This window comes from Anser brachyrhynchus, assembly GCF_964034855.1.
Source record: "Anser brachyrhynchus genome assembly, chromosome: 3".
NCBI lineage: Eukaryota > Metazoa > Chordata > Aves > Anseriformes > Anatidae > Anser > Anser brachyrhynchus.
The window spans coordinates 124,698,311-124,725,236 of NC_137696.1; the positions used below are offsets into that span (position 1 = coordinate 124,698,311).

Sequence of the window (26,926 nt, forward strand, 5' to 3'; positions counted from 1 at the left end):
CTGGCCCCCAGCTGCCGGGTGCCGTCTCAGCCGGCAGCCCCCGGGGGTGGGCTCAGCAGCGCACGTGTTTGGAGGACGGGGAGGGAGGTGTGGGGCCGGGTGTGCACACCGTCTATATATACCACCGTGGCACCGGCGCCGGAGGAGTCACGGAGCAGAGGAGCCGGCGGCTGACAGCACACCCGCAGGTAGGAGATCTCCTTCGGTTTGCATCCTACTTGGGTTTGGGGGGGAAATTTTTCTTCGTTTTCGTGTTTTTGTGGTTTTTTTTTCAGTCCGTTTTTTCAGGCTTCGATGCGTTTGGGAGATGTCCCTCTCCCCGCCAAGGGTTAAAGAGAAATATCTGCCTGTAAAGGAAAATATCTCGGCTCGCACGAGCAGCCCCTCCGCGCCGTGCTCGGCCGGGCGAGCACCTGCCAAAAAAAAGTTTCACCTTCCCCCAAATTGCCCCTTTTCGGACCCAAGCCGCCGAGGGATGCAACAGGAGCCGGCGCGAAGCCGCGGGCGCGGCAGGTGAGAGGCGAAGGGGTTTTGGGGCTCGCCCGCTGGATTTAACCAAAATCCCCCCGTCTTTGTGCCTCCGTCCCCGACGGCCTGCGGGGAGAAGCAGCGGAGCCTCCACACCGCAAATTTCCCCTCGCGGTGTTTCTGCCCCCCCTTTTTTTTTTTTTTTTTTTAATATCCAGGACAAAAGGGGAAGGGAACTTCGCAACTTGGGCACCGCGGGATGCGCCGGGGGACGCCTGGCTTGGCAGGCACCTTTCCCCCTCCAACAGAGCACAAAAGGGAAGAAAATGTGGTTGGTTTTTTTTTTGAGGTTCCTTTTATTTATTTTTTTTTTCCCCTCGCAGCCCCCAATGAATGGCTGAGGAGCGGGGATGGACAGGGGGAGAAATTCTCTCCCTGGGCTTTTTACCTCTCGGCAGCCTCCCGCGGTCTGTCGCTGCCCCATCTGTGTTTATCGCCTCGCCGCAGTGTGTGCAATTTGGGCCAATTATGGCCAATTACCTGATCGAGGGGCTCAACAAAAGGAAGAGCTCGTTTTTTCTGCCGAGCTCCGAGGAAGCAGGGAGGGGGGGGGCTGCAGCCCCGACCCCCCCCCCCGGCTTCCCCCAGCATCTCCCCGAGCCCCCAGCCCCTTTGCCGCTCGCCCAGCCGCCGGCACAAAGGTTTCGGGCGCCCTCGCGGGAGCCGTAGCATCGTGCTCCCCTTGGCTTCTCCCTTTTTTTTTCTTTTATTTCTTTTTCTTTTCCGATGGCAACTTTGCATTTTTTTAATGCTGGAGGAGCCGGAAGGGAAGCGTTTTAGCTGGTGCCAGTGGGGGACACTGTTGGACAATATTGCGCCGCTCGGCCGGACCCCTTCCATGCGGCTCCCACCCGGCCGCCTCTCCCTGCCCGCCGGGTCAGGCCTTGCTTTGGGTTGGAAGAGCGGGGATTAGGAGAAAATAAAATAATAATCAAAAAAACCCTTAGGGCCAGCTCAGCTCCAGGCATGGAGCTTGTCCCCATACAGCAGGACTGATCCTGATCCCAAAGCACCGCCGCATTTACACCTGCGGATGCGTCGGCGATGCCGGCAGCAGCGTGCCGGGACCGTCCCCGGCGTTAGGATTTCCCCGGGGAAGAGGACGCGGCACCTCCCCGAGCAGCCCCATTTCGGCTGATTTTCAGCCCAAAAGCCCCGCGCCGCCCATGTTCCCGCTCGGCCGAAACCCAATCAAAGCAAATCGAATGAAGGCGAGCGCGGCGCGGCCGGCACCTGCTTCCCCTTCCTCCTCTCCTCGCGGGTTATTGATGTCCCACCGGCTCCGTCCCGGCCGCTGCCCCCCGAAATTAATCCCTCTAAACATCTGCACCTCCCGCGTCCTCCCACCCGGAGCCATAAATAAGAGCCGGCCGCCTTGACGGATAGCCAGACCCTGCTGTTATCAGGACTGCAGGCTGCATTGCCAGCAAATCCCTCTTTTTTTTTTTCTTTACCCTAATACCAATATTAATGAGGATAAGTCAACTACGGACGAGGAGCCCCCGGGGGTGCCGTAGCGGCGGGGCTCACCGCAACGTTTCGGAGGACGCCACATCCCTCCAGCCCCAAAAAACATCCAGGCACAATCTGTGTGTGCCCAGGAGCTCTTCTGATGGGCTGGTTGTGTTTTGGGGTTTGGCTGAGCACTGATGCATGGTAGAGGGGGTTTTATTGTCTTTATTTTCTTTATTTTTGGGGCTCGCACCCTTCCCGCTCGATAACATCTTTCCATTAAGCAGCCGGGCTGTAATCCCTGAGCCTGCCCCGGCCGCGGTGCCACAGCCAGATGAGCCCTCCTGGGGACACCCGGACACCCCCTTCGGGGACATGCGATAGGGTTTGCAGCCCCGCTGCGGGGCCGAGAGATTTTCGGGGGGGGGGGGGAGGGGGGGGGCTTGCCCTCTCCCAGGAGCATCCTGCCAATCCTCTGACTCACGCCGGCAGCCAGTTTTAATGAGACTCAGCGAAGATTAAGCCTTAATTCCTGCTCCTTATCAGCTTTCCCTCCAGCAAATGACAAGCGGCTCGGCGAGGCTCTGTGTCACCGAGCTGGAAGGTGACCGTGACACCGGGCAGCGCGTGCCCTGCTCCTGTTGCAAGATGTTCCCGTCTCGCTGGAAAATAAACGGGAATGAGCCCTGAGCCCTGCCCAGCCTGCAAAGGCAAAGCAAGCCCACCCTCAAAACCCCCCAAAGTGGCCCAAAATGACAATGGAGCACGGGTTGCGAAGCCACCGCTGCTGCCACCGAGGTCTTCCTCGCCTGCGAGCATCCCACGCCGGGGCGAAGCCGCCGGGCACGTGGGTTTTGGACCCCATCAGAAAATTGGGAAAAGCCGGGAAATCATTTTTTTTTGAGGGGAATGATTCCTCACCTGCTCGTGGCTGAGCTTGAAGAAGGATTTTGGAGATCTCAGCCACACCCTTGCCCAGGACGCGGCTCACACGAAGGTGCCACCAAGGGCAGCCCCGACCTCCGCGTCACCATTTGGCTCTGCTCCCGTCTCCTCGGCACCCCCCCAGAGGGCACAGTGCCCCCGGACCCGCTGTCAGGCACCACGGAGACTTCGTGTCCCTCTTCCATGGGCGCTGAGAGCCACAGGGAGGGGTTTGAGGAGGACCAGAGGTCCATGGGGACGCATCGGGCTAAATAATCCTGATACGGGAGGAAAGCGCTCGCCGCTCTGCCACGGCCACGTCGCTTCACCACCACGTGCCACCGATGCCCGCATCGGTGCACATTGGGACCTCCCGAGACAGGGACAGGGGTGGCAGCACCCAAAACGCCCCTTGAAAATGGATGGGGAAGGGGAAATGGAACAGGGAAAGGCAGGTGGGGAGCTCCTCCTCACTCAGCCCCGGCGGTGTCCTGCTCGGGGACAGCCCCGACGTGCCTCCCCGCCACGTCCCGGCGCTAAAATAAGCCCTGCCGGCACTCGTGTCATGGGATAGCCTGGGAAAACGAAGCTGGGCGGGGGGAAGGAGGGGATCGTTTCCCAAAAAAAAAATAAATAAATCATTTTGGGGAGGGCTGAGCGCTGCTCCTGCCCGTTTAGGAGGTGGCAGCGAGCACGTGCCGGGGCTGACGGGTTTTGTCTCCGGCCGCAGCCGCTGCCGTTGGCACCATGAGGGCCGTGCTCTGGGACCTGCTGCTGCTCTGCCTCTTCGCCCGGGCACGGGGCGACTGCCGGGGGGACTGCCTGCGCTGCGACCGCCAGCTCTACAGGGACAGCTTCGACGTCCTCGTAAGTGCCCCCCGCGCCGGGTTGGGGCTTTGGGGTTCTTGGGAAGGGCGCCGGGTTTGTGGGGTGGTTGGGAATGATGAGCACTGAGGGTGCTGGTGTCGTTGTCCCTTCTCCGTGGGCACCCAAAAGTGCTGTGGCCATGCCCAGGGACATTATCAAAGCCTACGAGGTGGTCCCAAGGAAAGGGGCAGCTCCGAGAGTGATGGCCCCAAGGCTCTGATGGCCACGGGATGGAGCACATTGTGCCGGGGAGGGTCCAAGACCCCCCTCATCCCCAGCTTTCCTGCCCTCGTGGCTCACGGCATCACCACCACGCACCCTGCCAGAGGCACCAGCACCCAAAAAGCCACCAAAACTGCCTCTGAGCCCCAGCAGGACCAGCATTGTGCCCCAGCGGGGCTGCAGATACAAGCTGGGATGTGATATTCCAGGGGGGGCAGCCAGCCGAAGGGCTGCCGAGCCCAGGGGAGATGCGGTGACGGCGAAAACGTCACGCTGCAAAGGGATGAATCAGCCCGTCCCTGCCCGTGATGCTTTCCTTTCCCCTCCGCTGAGCCGTGGCCGGGCTCTGGCCGGGAGCTTTGCTTTCCTCCCCGTTCCCCCTCCGCCCACGGGGAAGCATCGGCCGCCTCCTCGCTGCCGCTCTCCTCTCCATCAGCGATAAATCACGGCCGGCTGTGATGGGGAAAGCCCCCGGGGGTGGGAAATGGGCCCCAAAACAGCGGGGACCAGAAGCTCGGTGGAGATGCCGCAGCCACCCCATTGCTAAGTCCCAGTGGATGCAAGATCTGGGGCATGATCGCGCTGATTTGGGTCCAGAATGTCGTTTTGCAGTTGGAAAGGGGCTCTCCCCTCATGCTCTGTCTTCCCCGGCACTGGTGGCCAGTGAGATGGGGAGGAAATGGGGTGGTCGGTGGCTCATGGGGTCGTGCCTCTGAGGAAGAGGAGCCCGGGGACCTTGGAGGCTCAGGTTCAGCTGGGGGAAGCGGCTTGTTGGGATTTGGCACAAAGCCCCCCATTTCCAAAGCAATGGCCAAGGAAATCCCATCAGCGAGGGGCTGATCCGTCCTCACCCAGGACTCTGGAAATGTCCACGTAGCTTTCCAAGGGCTGCAGAGCCAAGACTTCAGCGGTAGGTACAAGAGATGCCCTGAAGTTACTGCTGTGCCTGCACCATCGGAGCTGCCAGGGCAGGACAGGGACATCTTGGGAACATTGAGGGGACACAGGACAATAAGGGGACACGAGGGCTATCTCAGGGCCACCTCAGATACACCTCAAGGCCACCTCGGAGACATCTTGAGGCCAACAGGGACTCTTTGAAGATGTCTCGGGGCCACCTTGGGGCCACCAGGGCTACTCTGGGGCCACCAAGGCTGCTTTGGGGCCACGAGGGCCACCTGGGAGCTACCGGGGCCACCTGGGGACCACCCTGGGGACACAAGGGAACACCTTGGGGACACGAGAGCCATCTCAGGGCCACCACGGCCCCCTCGGATACACCTCAAGGCCACCTCAGGGACTCCTTGAAGATGTCTTGGGGCCACTTTGGGGACATCGGGGCCACTTAGGGGCAGGGCAGCTGGTGGAACTGGTCTTCAAGATGCCACCTAGGGACGTGCAAACCCACGGTGGCACCGTTAATGCCAGCCCAAGGTGGGAGGTAGCCTTCCCAGCTACTTTTGCCTCTGGACATGGAGGAGCGTTGGTCCGTGCTTGCTTGGAGGACTCCCAAAGCACCACGAGGAGGCAGAAGCCATTTCCATGTGAACTAAGGCAACAGCATGAGGGCTGAGGACCCCGAGGTGACCGCGGGGCTGTGTTGTGGATGGATGGCAGGACACCGATGGCCTCCAGCTGGACGCCCTGGATGATTCCTCTCCAAGCTATCAGCTAGAGATGCTATCTGCATGCAATGTCCTTCAGCCTTCATCCCCATTTGGGACATTGTCTGGACACCGAGCATCTGCAGGAGGCAACGACAAAGGTCTGGAGATCCTGGGGGCAGGACCTCAGCTTGGCCCAGGACACCCACACAAGGACTGCTGTGGGTGAACGAGACCCAAAGTCACTTTGGGACAACTATTTTTCTTTTTTTTCTCTTCGTCCGAAGAGCCTGGTTGGTCTCAGGCATGGAAATTGTGAGTTGCTGCTGAGTCATGTGCTTGAGCTCCACGTGGGACACCACGTGGGGACCTGTGGCACCTCTCACCCAGCAAAATCAACAGACCCATGGCAAAGAGCGGTTCTGCAAGAGTTTTGGCCTTGCAGATGACCGTTTCTGAAAGCTATGAGACGGACACCGACATGTTTCGGCCAGAGGGCTCCTCGGGTTGGTGTTAAGCATTTGGAAGAGCCCGCCATGAAGCCAACTTGGGCTGGAAAGACGAGGCAAGGGAAGACGAGCCCTGCCTTCCGTGCCCTCCAGCCCCAGCTCTGGATATTGATTAATTTGTCTCTCCTGGGATCTTCTCCTGGCTGGTTTCTCCTGGATGCTATCCCCAGCTGGCTCTGTGCCCTGTCTTGGTGGACCCTTGGAAAGGGATGGGACATGGCCACGGTGGGACGCGCCCTTGCGTGCTGAGGAAGCCTGATGGCTTGGTGAAGTCGCTCTTGATGGCTCAAAGGCCACATCCTGATGGCCTTTGGAGGGATGTGGTGAGCAGGGCAGGCTCCTGGGGACATGGAGAAGGCACTTGTCTCTTCTCGGGAAAGAAGGCACGAAGGAGGATCTGGGGATGAGGCTGGTCCGCCTCACCTCGGTCCTGAGCGTCATCCTGGAAAGCATTTCCTGACACGTGAAGGAGAAGACAGTCAGCAGGAGCAGCCAGCGTGGATTTATGGAGGGGAAGTCATGCTTAGCCACCCCGAGAGCTCTCTGCAGGGAGACGTCTGGCTTCTCTTGGCTTTTATAAGGCTTTCGGGACTGCCTCCCTTGACGTGGCCGTGGACAAAGCGTGGTGTAGATACCCGGCAGTGAGTTTGGCTGGAACCTGGGATGGGACGGGAGCCTGGGCTTCAGTGGGGAAGTTGGGAAAGGTGGTGGGTGATGGGGTTTGGGATGTGGAGCTGCCGTGGCAGCATCTCCATCACCTCTGGGAGCCTGAGCATGGCTAAAACCCTGGATTTGGGACCAAATGATGGCTGGCAAGTGTTGATGAGCTGCTGGTGACTTTCTGGGGTGTCTTCCAGAAGGTTGGATGGGCTACAAGTGGGGGGATGCCCAAGGACCCAAAGGGTAATGGTTTTAAACTGAAAGAGGGCGGGTTTAGGTTAGATGTTAGGAGGAAATACTTTACGATGAGGGCGGCGAGGCCCTGGACAGGCTGCCCCGAGGAGCTGGGGGTGCCCCATCCCTGGCAGTGCCCGTGGCCGGGGGCTGGAATTTGATGATCTTTAAGGGCCCTTCCAACCCAAAACATTCTGGGATTTCTGATCCGAAACCCGTCCCCGTGTCTCCCCGCGCAGGTCTGCATCCTGGAGTGCGAAGGCGAAGCCGTGCCGCGGGCCACCTGGGAGATGTGCGCCGCCTCCAACCGAGCCGCCCCGCGGCGGGAGGCCACCGGTGCCGGCGTCTTCGGTGCCGCGGGGCCGGCGGAGGCGGCGGCGAGCCCGCTGCAGGTAAGCGAGCTGCTGCGGCGGCGGGACGCCGAAGACGGAGGCGCGGGGACGGCGCCGGGCGCTTTCCCGTCGCGGGACGAGGACATTTCCCGGCGGCTCGGCGGCGGCTTCCCACGGGGGACGCGCGGCTCGTGGCCGGCGGCCCGAGGGGTGCAGAAGCGGTACGGGGGCTTCATCGGGGTGCGCAAGTCGGCGAGGAAGTGGAACAACCAGAAGAGGTTTAGCGAGTTCCTGAAGCAGTACCTGGGCATGTCGCCCCGCTCCAGTGAGTACGACATTGCCGGCGACCTCAGCGAGCACAACGAGATCTAGCCGGCCCCGCGGCACCCATTTGGAGGTGGATCTGCCATGGCCAAAAAAGTCAACCCATTGTCCCCCCGCCCCGAAACCTCCGTTAGGAATCGCGAGCCGGTCCCGTGCGTGCCCGGTTTTCTCCAGGAAGCGATGGCTGCTTTATTTTTAATTTTATTTTTCATTGCACCCCCCCCCAAAGTGCCATAGTTTTGCCCCATAAGACCCCACCCATCCCTGGCCCCTTTTATTTCTTTGTTGGTTTGTTTTTTGTTTTTTCCTAGTAGTTGGGTTTTGCCCCATAAATGCCGTTTTCGCCCCGCTGAATGGCGATGCTGGATCTGGGTGGGGATGCTCCAGCGCTGCATTCCCCATTCCCACGGGTGCAAATTAAAAATGGGGGGAAAAAAAATAAAAATGGCTTGAAAAGACCAAGCCACGAGGCGAGGCTGCATGTCCCTGGCTCGGTGACAGCCCCAGGAAAGTCCCTTTGCCATCGGTCACACCGGGATGATGGGCGAAAGGGTTTTGTCCCCAACACCAAACAGGTACACAGAATGTTTCAGCCCCCAAAAAGCAGGAAAAAAAAATCAAAAAAAGCCAAACTTGTTGCTTTTAGAAATGAGATGAAGCCTCCCAAAAGCTTTGTGTTGGCAAAAACTAGCAGCGAGTGGGGGGCAGCCCCCGAAAAGCGGTGCCGGCGGGAGGAGAAGCCGGGATGGTCGGGATGCTCAGAGCCCCCAGCGCCTGCCCTGCACCCAGCGAGGCCACCCACCTCCCAAAACACCCAAAACTGAGGATTGGGGGAATTTTTAATTCCCCTCCCCTTTTTTATCTTTTTTTTTTTTTTTTCCCCCTCTTCTTTTTGTGCTGCGAGGCATCTCCCTAACTTAGGGGATTTCTCCCCGGCCCCGCAGCCCCCGGGACCGAGCATCCCGGCCCCTCGCCCGCTCCGCTCTCAGCTACATTTCTTTTTCTTTCTTTTTTTTTTTTTTTTCTGTTTTCTTTCTGTTTTTTTTTGTAGCGTTCCGGCACCGCATCCCGGCACCCGCCACCAGGCACAGGCAAAATTAGCCCTGCTCCTGTCCACCCAAGCAGCCTCCACCTCTCTCTGACGGACCCCAAAGCGCTTCAGACTCGCACGCGTTCAGAAATCACTTTTCTCCCTTCTGGGGAGCAGCCACCTGGGTGCCCGCCCGTGACCGCTCTTCACTCGGTAGCAATTTAAAGCCAGGACGGGAAGGATTCGGCCACCGCCGGACACGGGAGCGAGGACGGCGGGGAGGGGGACCACCAAAAAAAAAAAAAAAAAAAAAGAGGAAAACGGGATTTTTTGCAAAATTCGCACCTCGCTCGGCCATTGGAAACACCCCACACGTTGGACGCAGTGGAAAATAGTGATTTTTTTTTTTTTTTTTGGTTTTGTTCCCCCTTCCCCCCCCTCAGATTATTATTTCACGCTTTTGGGCATCCCCTCCCAGCCCCAGCCCCCCCACCAAGACCCCGGCCGGGGGATTTATCCGCACCCCCCCGGATTTATCCCCACCTTTTTGGCTGGGGGATGCTGAGACACCGAGAGGTCGCATCCCGCCGTGGCTCGGTCCCCGTGCGCCCGCAGGAGGGGACCGGAGCACGGTGCAGCACCCAGGGCTGGGTAGAAAACACCTGGAATTGTGGTTTTATTTTTTTTTTTCAATATGATTTATTATTATTATTTTTTTTTTGCGCTTTCCTTGAGGTTTGATAAGGACTCCGGGGTTGACTTCTTTGCTCAGCAACACAGCCGCGCGTGCGTCTCTTGTCGCGTCCCCCCGGCATGTATCGCGTCCCAGCTGCCGTCCCCGCCGGGGCGCCTTCCCGGGGCTCCCAGCGTGACCCCGGAGCCGTGTGTGTCCCCCCCCCCCAACCCTTCTGCCTAATTTGCTGCCCGAAGCATGTCCCGCGTGCCCCGCGCCCGGGTCTCACCCGCAGCGCCGCCCCTTCGCCGTTTGTACAAAAAAAAAAAGATAATAAAAAACCCGACGCACCCCGTGGAAACAAACAAAACAAAAAAAAAACAGCAAAAAAAAAAATCTCGCCCCCCCCTCCTCCCCCCTGTTCTTTTTAATTGTTTCATACAAAGATTTCTCCATTAAACTTGTACATAGCAAAAGGATTAATAAATTAGTTTACTGTTTCTACGATCTCAGTGCGACTGGCGACCGTCACTTGGGTCAACGCTTGCAGCGCAAGGTCCCTGCCGCCCCCCACCCCGGGGGGCTCGATCCGCCCCGCTCAGCTGGGAAATGGCGTGGTTTTAGGGGAAAAAAATGAGATTTTTGTAAATGTGCATGATTCCCAGCAGAGATCCCCCCCCGGTATGGGCTGCGACAGTGCTTTAGGGGGCGTCACGCCATTGTACACGTGTCCTATGGGACAAAAAGGGGTGGATCGGGGGGGTTATTTGGGGGGAAAAAAGGGGATTTTTGTAGCTTAAGAGAGGGAGGGGGAATATGCACAAAGCAGATGGAAAAAAAAAAAGAGGGAGACACCAGGAGATGCGGGTTAGGCTGAGACCGTGCCTGCTCACTTCGGCGATGTCCCCTACAGCGGTGACCCCAGTGCTCGATGCCAAACTTCGTCCCCGGGGTGCCGAGCAGCTCCTGTCCCCAACGCCACGTGCCAGCCTCCCTTTTCGGTCAGGGCGATGAGGGATCCCACACTGGGATGCTCCAGCCTCTGCCGTGCTGCATCCCCAGGGGAAAATTTGGGGTCTGGGCTCCCTGCCCCGCAGGGCACCGCCAGCCCGGCCACCGCTCGGTGGGTGGCACGGTGCCAATCCCCGTCAGATTTGGGGAGGTGGTGGCATCGCGGCTGGTGCCGGGTGGGTTTTAGTATCGTCACCGAAACGCCGTGGCCGGGTCTCGCCGGGAGGCTCGGGGTTAATCTACGGGGGTGCCCCCAGTGCCCCCAGTTCGGTCCCAGTTTGCAAAGCCACGGGGGTGGCGAAGAGAGGGGACTGGTGCCGCGTTTTTGGCCGGTGGGCATCCATTGCTTTGTCCACGTCCAGCTAGGAGCGGCGGTCCCCGCGTCCCTCCGCTACGGGGCCACGAAACCCTGCGGACCTGCTCGGAATTGCATCCACTTGGTGCTCCCAGATGCAGTTTTTATCCTTTGGATTTTTTTCCTCTCCTTTCCCACGCAGGGCAGGCATCGCCACCTGTTGCATCCCCATTCGGCCCTTCTCTCCAGATTTCAGCCTCTCTTCCCACCCTTTTCCGCGTCCTCTTTCGCCTCCGTGCGCAAAAAAAATAAAAAATAAAAACCGTTATCCAGGCTTTTCGCAGCACAAGGCAGCTTCTGAGGTCAACGGAGCGACTTGCAAGGGGCTGCGAGACCTTGCAGAGCCCCCCGCAGCGGGACACCGCCTGAAAACCCGCTGGGGTTGGCACGCGCCGACCTCCCCTTGCAGCTTCCAGGCTGAAACTCGATGGGTTTGGGGTTCGGGGGAGGAAAACCACCACCGAGGGAAAAGGAAGCGGAGCATGTGCTGCAGGAGGGAGAGGCAGTGCCATCGGCGGGCGGACACTGCTATCTAGTGGTGCCAGAAGTGGTTGTGCCAACGGGGAAGAAATATTCGGGGCTGAGCGCGAGCTGGGCAGAAAGTGCAAGGGGAGAGGGACGCGACGCGGGGACACGGACTGCAAGGACGAGGCAGAGCCAGCAAGGCGTCAGGCAACTTTTCTTTTTATTTCTTATAAAATATATTTCATATTGCTGCTGTAAAAATTACATTTCACATTTTTATTTTTTTTTTTTAAATTTCTTTTTTTTTTTTTTCCCAATAAAAATAATACTTGGAAGACAGCCGAGAAAAGCTCCGAAGAAGACAGAAAATTCACCGATACGGCATCATCCCAGCCCGGCCGGGCAGCGGGGGCCCGCAGGAGCATGGGGACGAGCGTCCCCAACCCCTTTTCCCCATGCCACCACCGCCTGTCACCCACCCCGATGTCACCCACTGATGGTGACGGGGAGCTGGGTGCCAGCGCGGGGCCACCCTGTGCTACGTGTGCTCGGTTTTCCTCTCGGGGTGCAAGCACCCTCAGCAGCAGCAGGGCGTCACCGTGGCCGGGCTGGAGAGGGAGAGCAGCCTCCAATTAGTGCCCAATTAAGAGGTTCCTATATACATACATACACGCGGGAGGCAGCCGGACCAGGGAAAACTCTCCTAGCTGAGTTTACAGGCTGGGGCTGAAGAGGAGTTGGCTGAGAGCAGAAAAGATGGTCGGGAGCTGGCTGGAAGTGAGTTCAAAAATAATGAAGGGAAGGGATGGGAAAGGGGAGAAAAGCGAAATAATGAGACGCCAGCCGCCCCGACAGGCGCTGTGGAAGCCTGCTGTCATCGCTGCAGAAAGACGAGAAGGCTTTTCTGCTTTAAAGTGTGAAAAAAAACAAACAACGAAATAGTCCCGAACTGAAAGAAAAAAAAAAGCAACCCTGCACCAGTTTCTCCATTAAAAAAACAAGAACAAAAAAGGAAAGAGCCACGAGCAAAAGGACGATTTTGTCCAGTTAAGTCTGTACCGCAAAAGCCCTCAGAAGAAAATCAGCTGTAGGCGCCTCCCACCCCCTGGATAAAACACTGATACGAAACATTCCTGTGCAGGAAAATCCTGGCAGTAAGTGCTATTCCCTGGGGGGAGGAGGCACTGCACGGGCTGGGGGTGGCGGGGGCAGCATCCCCCAAATTTTGGGGGGTCCCACCGTGCCCCCGTCTCACCCGGGGACCCAGCACACCACGCGCGCCTGCTTATTCCAGAGTCATCGACAGCTTTTCATCCTACAAAAATCGCCTTTAACAGAAAGTTATTTCCCGTTTCCCAAACCCAGGCTCCCGGCAGCGAGAAAAACCCTGACCCGAAGCAGAAGAAGGGCGAGGGGTTGGTGCGGATTGTCGGACGCTGCACCCTGCTTTGGGGGGGCGAAGCCCCGGGGCGGCGATGGCCCCGCAATGGCTTGCGTGACGTTTCCTGAGTGATGGGGACCCAAACGGGGCCCCCACCTCCGTTTTGGGGCAGGAAGGGCATGGGAAGCAACAAGGGAGAACCTCTGGGTCTCTCTTGAGTCGCGGGAGCAAAGGCACGGGGGCTGAGGGAACCCCGAATTCACCCTTTTTGCGATTTTATGTCCATGCTCCGGGTGCTGCTTCAAGGCTCTTAAAAATTTGGGATGGGAAAACGCGGCGAGGTGCGGCAGGGGGACTTCCCAAAGCAGCACTTTGTCACTTCTGGACGCCCCCACGGAGAGCGACCTGCACCTTCAGCATCACCAAAAACCCACGGGACAGCCGCGCTGGGCTGCGCGGGGCAAAGCGGGGACGGCCAGCGGCAAACCGGGGGCCTGCTGGCTCTGCAACCCAAAGGTCAGCTGGCAGCGAAGGCCTGGGGGCGTTTTTAAAAAGAAAGCAAACTAAAAGCAAGTTTCTGAGTAGTGCAAGAAGCCCACCGCGCAGCTAATTGCCACCAGGACGCAGGGCACGAACCTGAAAACCCGCTGCTGCAGTGAAGCGCCAGCCCCCGCTCCAGGGCCGGCCGATGCCAGCAGGAGAGGAAAGGGCTTTTCCAACACCCCAGCATAATGCAGGCTCCAGGAGGAGAGAAGAGAGGTTCTGGAATGATATTCTGTTTATATATACAAAATTATAGCACAGGAAAAAAAAAAAAGGTTGGCAAGCACCAGTAATATCTGTATATATAAACCCGCCTCGCCTCCCCTGTCCCCTTCGACGGCAGGGCTCGCGTCCATCCAGGAGCAAAATAATTTGTCAGAGCCACACGGTTTGGTTTTACGGGGGATTGTAGTTGTACCGCGTGGCCCTTAAAATCACCCCAGGCTCGGGCCTCGCGCCGGGATCGCTCTCGGCTTGGCGGCTGCGGGTTAGGGGCCGCGAGTAAGCCGCCAACACCGAATAATATCAAAAACGCAGCAAGAAAAAAAAAAAAAGTCCCGATTCCTGCCCCGCTGCGGATGGGGTGCGAAGCAAATTTTGACGTGGCTTGCCAAAACGGGAGCCGTGCTGTGATGCTAAGGGAAAGCCCTTCCCGGTCCTCCCAGCTGCCTTTACTGGTGAAGCCAGAAGTTCTTTTAAAAAAAAAACCAAAAAAGTTTGTTCAGCCTGGCTTCGAAAGACGCGGTGAGGGCCACGATGTAGGTTTTCACGGAACGAAGCAGAGGTACAAAGCCTAAAATGAGAAGGAATAGCTGCTTTTGCTTTAAAAACCCCGACCGTTTTCCTGATCGCAAGGTTTTTCTTCCCTCCAAACCAACAAACTGGAACCAGACGCGCGCAGACCCGAGCTACCGTGCGATGCAGCGCGAATAAAGCCCACATCCACGTGGGCACCGGGGAGGGAAACCCGTGACTCCCGCCCCGAGAACCATCCCCGCCCTGCTAGCAACGGCCCAACAGCATTTTTTTAAAGCTCTCATTGTTACTGACACCATCCCTGAAAGGACACGAGGGATTTGCGCTTTCTAGGTAGCGAAGGGAGAGGGAAAGCTGCCTCGACGCCTCGCCCCGGCCGCGGTGCTGGCGGTTCGGGAGGCTTTAGTGCCGACCTGGGAAATGCAGGGAGCTCTTTGGTCCCCAGATCACCTATACAAGCTCCCCCCGACCGCCGAGCCGCCGGCTTCCTCCTCCCAGCCCCGCTTTTTACTGTACAAAGGGAGATATTCTTCATGTTTAAAAAAAAAAAAAGTTGGAAAACGTTTTCCTTTTTTTTTTTAAAAAAAAAGAGCAAACCCAGCTGATGTACAATATACAGAAGGAGGAATTTACACGCAGCTCTGGAGGTCTCTTCTGGAGTCCCAGGAGGTGCCTCCAAGGTCCCTGGTTGCAGCAGTGAGGGACTCCGGTGCTCCCCGGGCGGGAGCAGGGAGGGAAGGCTCAGTCCAGGAAGCGCTGGCAGGCTTTTTTCCACCGGCAAGCCGTGCACCACTGGTCCCGGTGCTCGATGCCGTACACCTTACGGCACTTCTTGGCTTCACCGCGGACTTTCCTGCGAAGGGAAGAACCAAAATTTACCCCGAACTGCAGAAATTTCAGGTGACATCTCTGTTGTACCTAAGGGCAAGCCCCGTAACCGCCGCTGAGCGGCATTTTCATACAATCCTAGCATCATGAAGGTCGAAGAGGCCTCCGAGATCACCTGGCCCAACCACCCCACCACCGATGTCACCGCTAAACCACGTCCCCGAGCACCACGTCCACCCTCTCCTCGAGCACCCCCAGGGACGGTGACCTAGGAACACATCCCTCCTGCTCCGACGGGACCCTCACCTGGTGCTGAGGGGCACGCGGGGCGGCGAGGCGACGATCAGGTGGGACTTGAGCATCGGCGTGGGCGGCTGGGGTTCGCTGAAGCTGAGCGACCGGCTCCGCACCTGCGGGGACAGCCAGCGAAGGGACACTGAAACCCGGGAGCGAGCCCTGGGAGCTCCCCAAGGAGCAAGGGGAAAGGACGAGGACTCACCGGTGACAGGGACGGGAGAGTCGAGGTGGCGGTGGCCCAGCTGATGCTGGTGAAGATGTGGGGGGACACTGGGATCTGGATGGAGGGCAAGGCCTGCGGGGAGAAAGGGGGGAAAAAAGGGGGGTCAGCATTAGCCCCGGGGGGGGTCCCGTTCCCACGTGCTGCCCCACGGGCGTTCGCCTCCCTGCACAGACCAGCATGGGGCACCCCCAAAGTGGGAGCACTGGGGGTGGGAAGGAAACCCCTGGTGCAAGCCCTCCTTTGGCTCCTGCTAACACAGGACGGGGCACGTGCGACGGAACCCTTTGCTAGGGCGCAGCTGCTTCACTCCTGTGACTGCGTGTGCTTGCAGGGCTCACGCCCAACCCCAGGCAGCAGCCTACATTGGCTTGCTTTCTTTTTTTTTTTGCACCTGTTTATGTAGGCTCCAAGGAGCTTCCTGCCTTTAGTTAGGCTGGCAAGGAGCTTTCTGCCTTCGGTTACGTATCCGCTCCCCGGGGCGGGAACGGAAACGGAGCGTATGGATCTGTACCCCCCACGCTCAGCTCTCCAGCAGCCCCTGCAGCTCCGAGGACACCACGGCAGGGGACACGGGACAGGGATCGGGGACGAGGCCACCGCCCCGTGGCGTCTCCAGGTTCCCCGAGCGGCAGGGCCACGCAGGATCCGGCGCGGCCGCATTCCAGCCGGGCGCTATCTGCCGGGAGCGGGGCGTGTTGCATACCACCGCCGGGTAATTGCAGGGGAGCAGCGGAGGCCGACAGCTCCGCTGGCCCGCCAACAGCCTCAGCGGCAGCCCCCCGAGCCCCCCAACCTCAGCGGCAGCCCCCGAGCCCCCCAAACCCCCGCCCGGCTGTTGGCAGGGCAGGAGGCGGCAGCAGCTCACCTGGTAGGCGTGATCGGCCTGGATGTGCCAGAAGGAGCTGGGCGCAGACTGGCTGAGCGCGCTGCTGCCCAGGGCCGGCTCCAGCGCCGGCGGTTCCAGCAGCAGAGCCTCCGGCTTGGCCAGGGCTTGCTGGATGACGATGGGAGCGGACGCGGATACGGACGTGGGGCTGGCGGCCGCCTCCGGCGCAGGCTCTTCCTTCACCTGCACTTCGGTGTAGTAGAAATCCTCTTCCCGCTTCCGCTGGTCGGAGTCGGCGCTGTCTCTGCCAGGGAGAAAAGGGGGAAAGGGGTGATAAAGGCAGCTCCTGGGGCGGGGAAGGGGGTGCTGCAAGACAGGACGGCTCTGCCTGCAGGCACCGAAGCATCCCCCGTTGGCTGCGCCTGTGGCAGCACCTGGCACGCTGAAGGAAGGTCAGCGCATCCTCCAGCACCTGCAGGAACACCGGCACGGTGAGCAGGCACTGCTGAAAAAACCCTGCTTTCTCATCGATCTCATTTAGCGTGGCTGCAGGCGAAGCCCTGAGGTTCGCCCAAGAGGAAAAAAAAAAAAAACAAGCCCAGAGCCTTTTTGGTTATTTTCCCGCTGCGTTTCTCCGGCACTGGATGGCAGTCCAGCGCTGCCGCTGCGCCACAGCACTCTTCCCGGAGCATTCGCATTTGCAAGAGAGGAGGAGAAAAACGCGTAGAAGGACAAAAAAACGGAGGCTGTGGTGAGGATCGCAACAGCGAAGCCGCTCCCCACACCCTAATCCGGTGCCTGAGGCAGACCCGAAGCTGCACAAACTAACCCTGGGCACTTTCGCCCCTGAAAATTTCCAGTCCTGAAGCCCGGCTCCTGCTGCAAGGAGGGGGACAAGCGACAGCAGGCTGAGAGCCGCCAAGCTCTGCGCACAGAGACACGGGGCACCTCTGGTTCTGGGGTTATTTAGCGCAGGAACCGGTGGCTCCCGGCGCGCTCAGCACCAGGGCACGGCGGTTTGGAGGCCGGGCAGGGGCTGAGGAGGTGAAACTTCGGCCTTACCCCAGGTGCTGGGTCCTGACGTGCCGCTTGATGCCGACGATGGAGCGCAAGACCTTGCCGCAGCTCGGCCACAGGCACTTGTACATCACCTTCACCGAGTTCTGGGGGGACAGAGAGAGCCCGCGTCACCCCCAGCCCGGTGACAACGGCCCCTGGGGGGGTTTGTCCCCGGGGTGCCGGCGTTTCTGGTACCTTTCTCTTCCGCGGAGCCGGCTCGTCGAGGAGAAAGGGGTCGGAGTCGGTCTCGAAGCCGTCGTCAGCCGGCGGGGAGCTCAGGGCCTCGCTGGAGTGCTTGGGGCTGCCCTCGGGGTGGGGGGGCGAGGGGGTGGAGATGTCGCTGCCCCCGCTCCAGTGCCCGCTGGTGGTGCTGCTGCCGCTGTCCGACACGTCGCCGCTCTCCTTCCAGGGATCGCACGCTGCCCGCGAGGCTGCGTGGAAGGGACACGCAGCCACCGTCACCGTGGGGAGGACAAAAGGCCCCCCCCCAAGGGGGTTGAGAGCACCCCCGAGGCTGGATATAACCGCGACGACATTTCCCTTCTGTTTTTTTTTTTTTTTTTCACGTTTTTAAACGAAGCCTTTGCACCTTTGCTCGGTGCCAGCTCCCCCTTTTATCCCACTTCCCCATCCTCGTCCGAGGCGGGGGGGGGGGGCACAGCCAGCAGGCGGCGGGCGGCCGGCGCTGGGGCACGCACCATTTCCCACGGCTCCCAGCTGCTATTTTTATCCCCTCGGCTCCATTTGACTCCTTGGGAATGAAACCGCCTCTAAAAAAAGGAGCAGCCGGGCGGTGCTCCCCGGCCCGGGGCTCCCCGGCCCCCCCCCAAGGACGGTCGCGGAGGGCAGGGTCACCCCGTCTGCACGGTCCCCAGCGGCACCAGCACCACGGGCTCCTCTGGGGCACATCCAGCCCAGCCCAGCAGCTGTTTGGTGGCACCACGGCCCGTATTTCTCCATTTTTGAGGGGAGATGTCGTTATTCTTATATAAGCGTTTTTTTTTTTGTTTTTTTTTTTTTTTTTAATGCACACTCACGGGGGATGCCGCTGTCGCTGGCAGGAGGGCTCTGCACCACGGGGCTGCAGGAGAGGCTGGTCAGCACCATGGCCGCCACCATCTCGTCCATCTCCACGGCGGCATCGTCTTTCCTGCACCGCGGGGTGGGGGTAAAGAGATGTAAAATACATGGAAGAAAAAGAGCCACGAGCAGGGGAGCCGCAGCAACCTGCAGCAGGCTCCCACCAGCACCTCGCAGACTCGGGGTCATTTTTTAAGCCAGCAGGAAGGACGTTTTCTCCCTTAAAAGCAGCATTTGCGGGAAATAAATCCCCTTCATCCTCAACTGCGCCGCTCTCAGGCTAACCCACCCTTCGGTAAGGCAGGGATATCTCCCCGTCACCTCTCCCTGCTGGCAGAGAACCGAGCGTTACCCCTTCCCACCGGGCTGACGCCGCCAGCCCGAGGCACGTACCTCCTGGGGACGTCGATGCTGCTGGACACCGATCTCCGCAGCGCCTCAGCCGCGGCCGGCCGCACGTCCCGCGCCCTCCAGCACGCGTGCAAGCCCTGCTCGGGCTGCAGCACCTTCACCTTGTCGCTGGGGGGGTCGTGCTGCTCCGCCAGCCCCGCGCACTCCTGCCCGCTGTAGGCGACGAGAACCTGAATAAAGGGACAAGGGGAGGTTTGTGGGTGCCGTCAAGGGTCCTGACCCGTGCGCGTGATGTCCCCAGAGCAGGGGGATTTGGGACGAAGGCTGTCTCAGAGCTGTCCCAGCAAAGCAGGGGGGGGTGCTGGGGCTCACCCCAACCCCACTGCGGAAAGCTCTGCCCCTCCCCGGCGCGTGCTCCCCGGCTCCGGCAACCTCACCGTCAGCTGCTTTGCAGAGCATCGCCCCTTTGGACGGACTTTTCCCCGGTTAATTTGCCTGGCTCGGCTTTGCTTGCGTGCCACCCTGCGGCACGGGCGCCCCCAATTATTACAACCCCTGGAGAAAGCACGTAGATGAGAGGACGGAAAGCCAGGGAACGGAGGTCTCCTGGGGGCAGCGACCTTACGGCCGCACCTCGGTTCCTCGGGCAGGAGGAGGTGTTCGGGCCTCACCTCCTCCTCTTGTCACAGCGGCTCGCTTTCTTCTGACGGGGCTGCTCCGCGCCACTACCAGCCCCGAGCCTATTTCTGGTAATGGCAATGTATCCGTGTCTGCGGATACGTGCGTCTGCGGCTATTTTTAGGCCCAGGAGCCCTCTTTAGAGAAACGCTGCGGCGGTGTCACACCGAGGGACCGCTACGGGACGGGCACACGCGCCCGTACACCGACCGGGGAAAGCGCCCGAGACCGTCCTGCTGGGACATCCAGCAGGAACAACGGGGTGGAAAAAAAAAGCCACGGGGGCAGCAGGGCTAGAAGGACGAGCACCAGGAGCAGCCTGACCTCCCTCGCAGCCCGTACCCCTTCCTGATGCTCCCCGAAACAAGGAGCAAGGCTTCCCCACGAGCACCATCTGTCCCCTGAGCCGGGCACCACGCAGGGAGGTGGCGTCTCCTTTGCTCTGCGAAGCCACCAGGACAGAATCCAGCTGTGCTGCTCAAATCCCACCCCCCCACCCGCAATTAGCTGCTTTAAAGTCATTTCCAGCAGCAAAGCAAGCGGGCAAAAAACCCTCCCCGCGCTGGAGCACGTAGGAGAAAACAGCTCCCAGCGTCCCCGCGGCTCAGAAACACGGGGCAGGAGGAACCTGCCCTCCCCGCAGCGCCGTGCCGGGCGCAGGAGGAGCCAGAAAACCCACCAGGGGCTTTATTTGCACAACCTCCGCCCGGAGAAGCTTTTACAGCTCTGCAGGTAGGAGCCACGAACGCGCGCTGCTCCCTGCCGCAGGCCAAGGCACGGCCCTCGGGAGCCCAGGGGACAAGACCCGGGGGTGTCACCACGTCTGGGTGACGTTTTGGAGGAGCTGTCACCCCACCCCGTCCTCCTTTCTTCCCCAGGGGCTGCCTCCCCAGGTAGGTCCTTACCTGCAGACCCTAAATCCTGGGGCAAAAAGCTGCCGCGGATGCAGCTCGAAGCCCGAGCAGGAGCTGGGGGGGGGGAGCTCCCCTCCACCACGTGGGGTGCCTTCGGGTGTTAGGATGGATTATGGGGAGATGGGAGAAGCTCACGGAGGAGCAGTCCTCTGGGGGGGGGGGGGGGGGAAACGAGGTACGAAACCCGTCTCCTTTAGCCTCAAAACGTTTGGAGAACACCGGAGGGAAGCGTCCGGTCTTCTCCAGACACCCACTTTTAGGATCGGAGGCAGCAGACGGGGCCCTGCGCGAGGCAACAGTGACCCAAACCCATCAGGCACAGCCGGGGCCAGGTGCACCAACACCCATTAACAGCTCCCCCAATTACAGATCCCCCTCGGACCTTTAATTAGGGGAAACCCCCCAGGTTTACCCCCCACCCCCCCATTGCCCCGAGCCAAAAGCCTCCTTACGCACTTGCTGCCCGGCGCAGAGCTGGTGATGCCCGGGGCTGGGGAACCTGGGTGCCCGGCTGCTCTCCTCCGCCGGCTGCGGGCAGGATCCGTCCTCTGCCGCGTGGGCTGGCGGGCGGCCGAGGTCGGCGGGCAAGCCGTGGATCTGGGGGGCCGCCAGCACCCCGTCGGGCGCCGAGACGCGGGTGCCGAGCAGGGAGCGCTTCCCCAGGCGCCTGGACAGCACGCTCGCCATCTCGGCCACGCTGCGGGGTTGGGGAGGGAGGGGGGGGGAAAAAGACACAGGGAGGTTATCTCCGGCACAGGACTGCAACGCGCAACCAGCATCCCCACCCCAAAAACCCGAGGGGGTGCTTCCCCCCACACCGTCATCACCCCAGGGAGCCAAAGCCACGGCTCGGCGATGCTCTGACATCTCCACACGCCCGGGGGCTCAGGCACGTGGGGATGGTGCCCATATAAGCCCCGTTTTTGCCGATTCCACACCAAAAGCAGCCCCCCCCCCACGATGCTCTCCTTTCCTCCACGCTCCCCTTCTCGGGGCTTTTGGGGAAGCTTCCCGCAAGCTCGCACCTCGTGCCCTGCACTCCCAGGGTCAAGGAAACGGCCGCGTCCTCCTGCCCAGTTTTGTTTAAAAATGAAGCTTTTGGAGCATTTTGGTCTAAATAATCCTCCTGTAACTATTCCTAGCCTATTTTTGCTCAGGTTGGTGTGACTCTAGCAAGCACGTGCCGACAGCTGCCTTCCCTGGCTTGTTTCTTTGGGCTTACAGTTTTTTACTGCTGTTTTCAAAGAAAAAAAGTGGGTTTAGGGTTCCTTAAAACCAAGAGAAATCCAGGCACGGGGACAGGCAACGCATCCTGGTGCAGCCGAGGGCTGCAGCACCCACTGGGACTGCAAAAACTCATCCCTTCCTCTTGCCAGCATCTCCCCCGTGCCTCGGGATGCACCCCAAAAAAAAACCCCTCACATCCCTCAGGGTGCCAGACCCGGCCATGGGGGTTTGCCGGTGGCCGGCACGGGGGTTGAGGCAAGAGATGCTTGGTTCGGGGTCACAGAGCGGCGGCGTTTTACTGCAAGACGCGAGGATTTCGTTACATCTGGGCCAGGCAGCGCTATCGCGCGCGCCGTCCCGGAGAAGCTTCCCGAGTCGTCCCGGGCAGGGTTAGTCCAAACCCCGTCCCGCTTCGAAGGACGCCCGGGATTTCCGAGCTGCTTTAGGAACGACCCCGCGTGCTCGGCTCGCTCCGTCCTGCCCCGAAATCCGCCCCGTCCCCGAGCAGAAAACGAACGGCGCCTTGGGAGCCGTAAAGCGGGCAGCAGGAAGGGAAGGAGGCGGCGCGCGGCGGGGACGTCGCCGCCGTCCCGCGATGGAAGAGGACGCGAGCGCCAGCGCGGCGCCGGCCCCAAAACGCCAGCGCCAGGCCGCGGCAAAAGCCCTCGGCCTCGCTCCCTTCCAGCGTCCCCGGCGTCACCACCGTGCGGCCGGGATTTGGGGAGATAACACGGCGGTTTGGCTAACCGCTCCTCGGAAGGCTGGAGGGTGGGAGTGGACGCAGCGCCGCTGCTGCTCCCGGATGTTTTAGCCCTAAATTTCGGCTTGCGGCACGCGTCGATTTCCACGCGATGTCCTTCCCGGTACGGGAAAGGGGGGGAAAGAGGCGCGGTGGCGACCAGGAGAAGCAAAAACCCTCCCCCCCCCGTCCCCCAAAATCCCTTTTCGGCCTTGGAGCCACATCTGCTTCCAGTAGACCCCGTCCTTTGAAGGCCGGATCCCGTTTCGGCGCTCCGCCCGGAGCCCAGGAACACAAAAGCGAGGCGAGGAGCGGGCGCCGGGCTCGCCGCTGCCGCCGGAGCCGCCTCGGGCCCTCCCAGCTGTTTGCAATCACGCGCCGCGGGGGTCAGCGCCGGCACCGCTCCCGAATGATTTTTCTCGCTTCAATGCCGGGCGTGCATTTTTGGGACGGCGCCGTGTTCCAGCTCCGGCCGCGCGCGCGGCACGTCAGCAGCCGGGCACCGGAGCGGAGCCCGGGGTGGGGGGCGGGGGGCAAGCGGCCGCTCGGCAAACGAGGGGAGCTTCGTTTGGCCGGCGGGGAAGGTCGGGGATGGCGAAGCCAGGAGAGGGGCCCGGAGCTCAGTACCCGGGTGCCGAGCTTCGGGTCCGCAGCGGGAAACGCTGCTGCTAGAGGCGCGCGCGGCGAGTCCAGCAAAGCCCGGTTTTCCCCCTTTTCTTGAAAAAAAAAAAAAAAAAAAAAGGGAAAAAAAAAAATACAGATGCCAGGTTCCTTCAAACGGAGCCGAACTCCCGCCACAAAGCACCGCAGACGAGCAAAGCAGACCATAAAACCCGTCTTTTAAGAGCCTCTAAGTGCCGCAATAACTGACAATAAAACCCTCGCTTTCCAGTTTCAAAAAGCCCCTCCTCACCCCCAAAACGCCCCCAAAACGCCTCCTGCCAAACCGCAGCACGGCCGCGCGCAGACGACCGGGAAAGAGATATCCGCACGGAGCGAACTGCGAAGTTTGGGCTTTTATTGAAAAAAAAAAAAAAAAAAAAAAAGGCAGCAAAAAGCTACTGAGAGAGGTGGCAAGCGGCCGGGAGCAGGAACGCAACAGCTTGGTGCGGCGCCAGGATCCGGAGCAGGGAGCACAAACCCGTACGAATTCCTCCTCCCTCTCCGCCCCAAGCTGCCATTTGCTCGAAAAGCAAAAGCGAGCGGCCGGCGGGGAGCCGTTGCTGGGTGATCCCCGAGGAAAACGCTTTCGGAAGGAGGCCTAAAAAAAAAAAAATTAAAAAAAATAATAATAAAAAAAAAAAAACGCACTTCCCGGCGCGGGGAGGAACGCGGGCGGCGAGGCTTTTCCACGCACACCCCCCGGGGGAAAGGGCCCCCGGGGCTGGCGCTGCGGGGGGAGCCCGGCCCCGCGGGAAGGCGGCCAGGAAGGAAAGGGCGGCAGCTCGCCGGGTCCCGCGCCGCCCGAGCGCGCCTGGGAGGCGTCGTGCGTGGGTGTGCAAGAGTGCATGGGTGTGCAAGCGCACGTGGGTGTGCAAGAGCGTGTGGGTGTGCAAGAGCGCGTGGGTGTGCAAGCGCGCGAGGCTGCGCGGGCGTGCGGTGAGGCTCTGCAAGCGAGCGCGCGCGCGGCCGTGCGAGCGCGCACGCGGACCTGCGAGTACGGACGCGCGTGCGAGCGTGCACGGACGTCTGCGTGAGTGTGCAAGGGCGTGCAAGGGGCGTGCAGGGCACGTGGGGAAGACGGCAGGGCCGGAGGGCTCTGCGAGTATTTACACGCGTGGTTGTGCGAGCGAGCGCACGTGGGGCTGCGCGTGCGAGCGCGCACGGACGTCCGCGTGAGTGTGCAAGGGCGTGCGAGGGCCGGGCAGGGCACGTGGGGAAGACGGCAGGGCCGGAGGGCTCTGCGAGTATTTACACGCGTGGTTGTGCGAGTGAGCGCACGTGGGGCTGCGCGTGCGAGCGCGCACGGACGTCCGCGTGAGTGTGCAAGGGCGTGCGAGGGGCGTGCAGGGCACGTGGGGAAGACGGCAGGGCCGGAGGGCGGCCCCGGGCGGGACACGTGTGCGTGGGGCGGGGGGACACGCACGGGGACCGGGGGGGGGAAAAAGGAGGGGGGGGGACACGCACCGGGCAGCCCGGGGAGGGCGGAGCGTGCAACGGGGGGGGGGGGCGTGCAAGGAGGGGGGGGGCGTGCAACGGGCATTCCCGGGGGGCGGGGCACGCGGGGGGAGCATGCAAGGGGGGGGCGTGCGATGCAAAGGGGGTGTGCAATGCTAAAGGGGGGCGTGCAAGGCAAAGGGGGGGTGCAAAGCAAAGGGGGGGGCGTGCAAAGCTAAAGGGGGGTGTGCAAGGCAAAGGGGGGGGTGCAAGGCAAAGGGGGGGTGCAAAGCAAAGGGGGGGGCGTGCAAAGCAAAGGGGGTGTGCAATGCTAAAGGGGGGGGTGCAAGGCAAAGGGGGGGTGCAATGCAAAGGGGGGGGTGTGCAAGGCAAAGGGGGGGGTTGCAATGCAAAAGGGGGGTGTGCAAAGCAAAGGGGGGGGTGCAATGCAAAGGGGGGGGGTGTGCAAGGCAAAGAGGGGGGGGGGGGCGCTTACCGGGGGCAGCCCAGACCCGAAGGACTTTGGAACAGGGGGGAGGGAACACGGGGGGGGTTCCCCCGTGGCGCAGCGCGGGCGGGAGCCGGCTGCCGGCCCCCCCCCCACCTCCTCCTTGTCCCCCCCTGGACCCTCCGGTCCCTCCCCCCCCCCCGGCCCCCCCCCGGACCCCCTTTACCTCGGCGGGGCCGCCCCCCCTCCCCCGGTGTCCCCGGCGGAGGCCGCCGCACGTACGCGGCCGCCGGCCTGGAGGGAGGCGCGGCCCGGCCGGGCGGGAACCGCCGCTCCCGCCCCCCTCCTGCTTTTCGCTTTTTTTTTTGTAATTATTATTTATTTAATTTTCTATTTAATTTTTTTTTCTTACCCCCCCCCCCCCCCTCCCGCCCTTCCCGGTTCCCCTCTCCTGGAGGCCGCTCAAGGGGAGCGGGGATCCCCCGGGAGAAGAAAGGGGGGGGGGGGGACCCCAAGAGCAAGGGGGGGGGGGGTCCTAGGAGCAAAGGGGGGGGACCCCCAGGACCAAGGGGGGGAACCCCCACGAGCAAGGGGAGGTCCTAGGAGCAATGGGGGGACCCCCAGAAGCAAGGGGGGGACCCCCAGAAGCAAGGGGGGACCCTAGGAGCAAGGGGGGGGAACCCAAGGAGCGAAGGGGGGAACCCCCAAGAGCGAAGGGGGACCCTAGGAGCGAGGGGGTGGACCCCCAAGAGCAAGGGGGGACCCTAAGAGCAAGGAGGGGGACCCCCAGGAGCAAAGGGGGGGGGACTCCCAGAAGCAAGGGGGGACCCTAGGAGCAAAGGGGGGGGACCCCAGAAGCAAGGGGGGACCCTAGGAGCAACTGGGTGGACCCCCAAGAGCAAGGGGGGACCCTAAGAGCAAGGGGGGGGTCCTAAGAGCAAGGGGGAAGGACCCCCAGGAGCAAAGGGGGGGACCCCCAGAAGCAATGGCGGACCCTAGGAGCAGGGGGGAGGAACCCCCAGAAGCAAGGGGGGACCCCCAGAAGCAAGGCGGGACCCTAGGAGCAAAGGGGTGGACCCCCAAGAGCATGGGGGGGACCCTAAGAGCAAGGGAGGGGGACCCCCAGGAGCAACGGGAGGTCTCCAGGGGGGGACCCCGGGAGCAAACGGGGGACCCCCGGGAGCAAAAGGGGGGGGACCCCCAGGAGCCAGGGGGGACCTTAGGAGCCGGGGGGGACCCCAGGAGCAAACTGGGGACCCCCGGGAGCAAACGAGGGGGACCCCCAGGAACCAGGGGGGACCCTAGGAGCAAGGGGGGACTCTAGGAACAAGGGGGGGGGACCCCTAGGCGCAAAGCTGGCTCTCCAACGGGGGACCCCCAGGAGCAAGGAGGGGGGGGGGGGGTGTCCCCGTCGGCCTCCTCCCCCCCTCCCTCCCTCCCCCGGGAGCTACTCACAGCGCCCCGGGGCCGTGCCTCCCTCCTCGCCGCCGGCCGGGTTAAAGCTCCCGGGGCCGGGCTGGTGTAAACAACCTCCCCACATGCTCGGCCCCTTCCTGCGCATTGGCTCCGCCGCCGCCTGCTCCATGCACGCCCCCGCCGGCCGGGCCCGGCTGGGAGGGAAGGGGAAGGGGAAGGGGAAAGGAGGGGATGGGGGCACCCGATCTCCCCCTCCCCCGGTCCTCCCCGGGCCGGTGTTTTCCCTCGGAGCCGGCCGGCAGCCCCCGGGGGGAGGCGGGGAGGTCCCCGCTCCTCCTCCGGGGGGGCACCGGAGCTGTGTCGAGCCGGGCGTGGAAATGGAGGGGGGGGGGGGGGGGAGAGGCGAGGCGTGGCGGCTGGCAGGGCTCTCGGTGAGGCTCGGTCTCTTTCTCCGAGCTGTGTTGGCCCCTGAGAGCCGCTTCGTGGAAGGAAAATGAAAAAGATTAAAAAATAATAAAAGGAAATGTTAATGTTAAGGGAGAGCGCGGCGAGGGCTGAGCGCGGCGTGCCCGGGCTCGGTGCGTGCGCAAGGACGGGGCTGCTCCGGCCTCCGCTCCGCACCAGCAGCCCCCAACCCATGCAGACCCTTGTAGGATCCCACCAGGACACCACAACTCCTCATCCCCTAGCCCCCAACCCATGCAGACCCTCGTAGGATCCCACCAGGACACCACAACTCCTCATCCCCTAGCCCCCAGCCCATGCAGACCCTTGTAGGGTCCCACAATTCCTCATCCCCTAGCCCCCCACGCATGCAGACCCTTGTAGGGTCCCACAGCTCCTCATCCCCTAGCCCCCAACCCATGCAGACCC

The 26,926-nt window shown here is 61.4% G+C and overlaps 2 protein-coding genes across 5 annotated transcripts; one reads left to right on the forward strand and one right to left on the reverse strand.

Moving 5' to 3' along the window:
- PNOC (prepronociceptin) lies at positions 1–9,859 on the forward strand. Of its 3 annotated transcripts, none has more exons than XM_080587851.1 (4): positions 1–188; positions 3,635–3,771; positions 7,240–7,657; positions 8,708–9,859. In XM_080587851.1, exons 2-4 carry the CDS (start codon positions 3,652–3,654, stop codon positions 8,755–8,757), a joined length of 588 nt encoding a protein of 195 aa, XP_080443977.1. In that variant the 5' UTR covers positions 1–188; positions 3,635–3,651; the 3' UTR covers positions 8,758–9,859. The 3 variants fall into 3 exon arrangements, with proteins under 3 accessions (XP_080443977.1, XP_080443979.1, XP_080443978.1); XM_080587852.1 differs by lacking the exon at positions 1–188 and adding an exon at positions 215–3,152; XM_080587853.1 differs by having other exon boundaries at positions 6–188; positions 7,240–9,859.
- A 1,534-nt stretch (positions 9,860–11,393) lies between these two features.
- Positions 11,394–26,418, reverse strand: ZNF395 (zinc finger protein 395). 2 transcript variants are annotated; one of them, XM_080587835.1, is made up of 10 exons: positions 26,093–26,418; positions 20,583–20,823; positions 18,577–18,764; positions 18,141–18,253; positions 17,299–17,534; positions 17,107–17,207; positions 16,084–16,348; positions 15,198–15,290; positions 15,005–15,108; positions 11,394–14,723 (listed from the first exon to the last, which is right to left on the reverse strand). In XM_080587835.1, exons 2-10 carry the CDS (start codon positions 20,811–20,813, stop codon positions 14,612–14,614), a joined length of 1,443 nt encoding a protein of 480 aa, XP_080443961.1. In that variant the 5' UTR covers positions 20,814–20,823; positions 26,093–26,418; the 3' UTR covers positions 11,394–14,611. The 2 variants fall into 2 exon arrangements, with proteins under 2 accessions (XP_080443961.1, XP_080443962.1); XM_080587836.1 differs by lacking the exon at positions 26,093–26,418 and adding an exon at positions 24,864–24,947 and having other exon boundaries at positions 14,401–14,723.
- Between the last annotated feature and the right edge of the window lie 508 nt (positions 26,419–26,926).

Bases quoted from the DNA above. Each gene is read 5' to 3' on its own strand.
- PNOC (XM_080587851.1), top strand. From the start codon at position 3,652: ATGAGGGCCGTGCTCTGGGACCTGCTGCTGCTCTGCCTCTTCGCCCGG. The intron at 3,772-7,239 runs GTAAGTGCCCCC...CTCCCCGCGCAG, and splicing joins GGGACAGCTTCGACGTCCTC to GTCTGCATCCTGGAGTGCGA. The intron at 7,658-8,707 runs GTGAGTACGACA...TTTTTTTTGTAG, and splicing joins GGGCATGTCGCCCCGCTCCA to CGTTCCGGCACCGCATCCCG.
- ZNF395 (XM_080587835.1), bottom strand. From the start codon at position 20,813: ATGGCGAGCGTGCTGTCCAGGCGCCTGGGGAAGCGCTCCCTGCTCGGC. The intron at 15,291-16,083 runs GTGAGCTGCTGC...TTCTCCCCGCAG, and splicing joins AGGCCGATCACGCCTACCAG to GCCTTGCCCTCCATCCAGAT. The intron at 14,724-15,004 runs GTGAGGGTCCCG...TTCCCTTCGCAG, and splicing joins CGCGTGCCCCTCAGCACCAG to GAAAGTCCGCGGTGAAGCCA.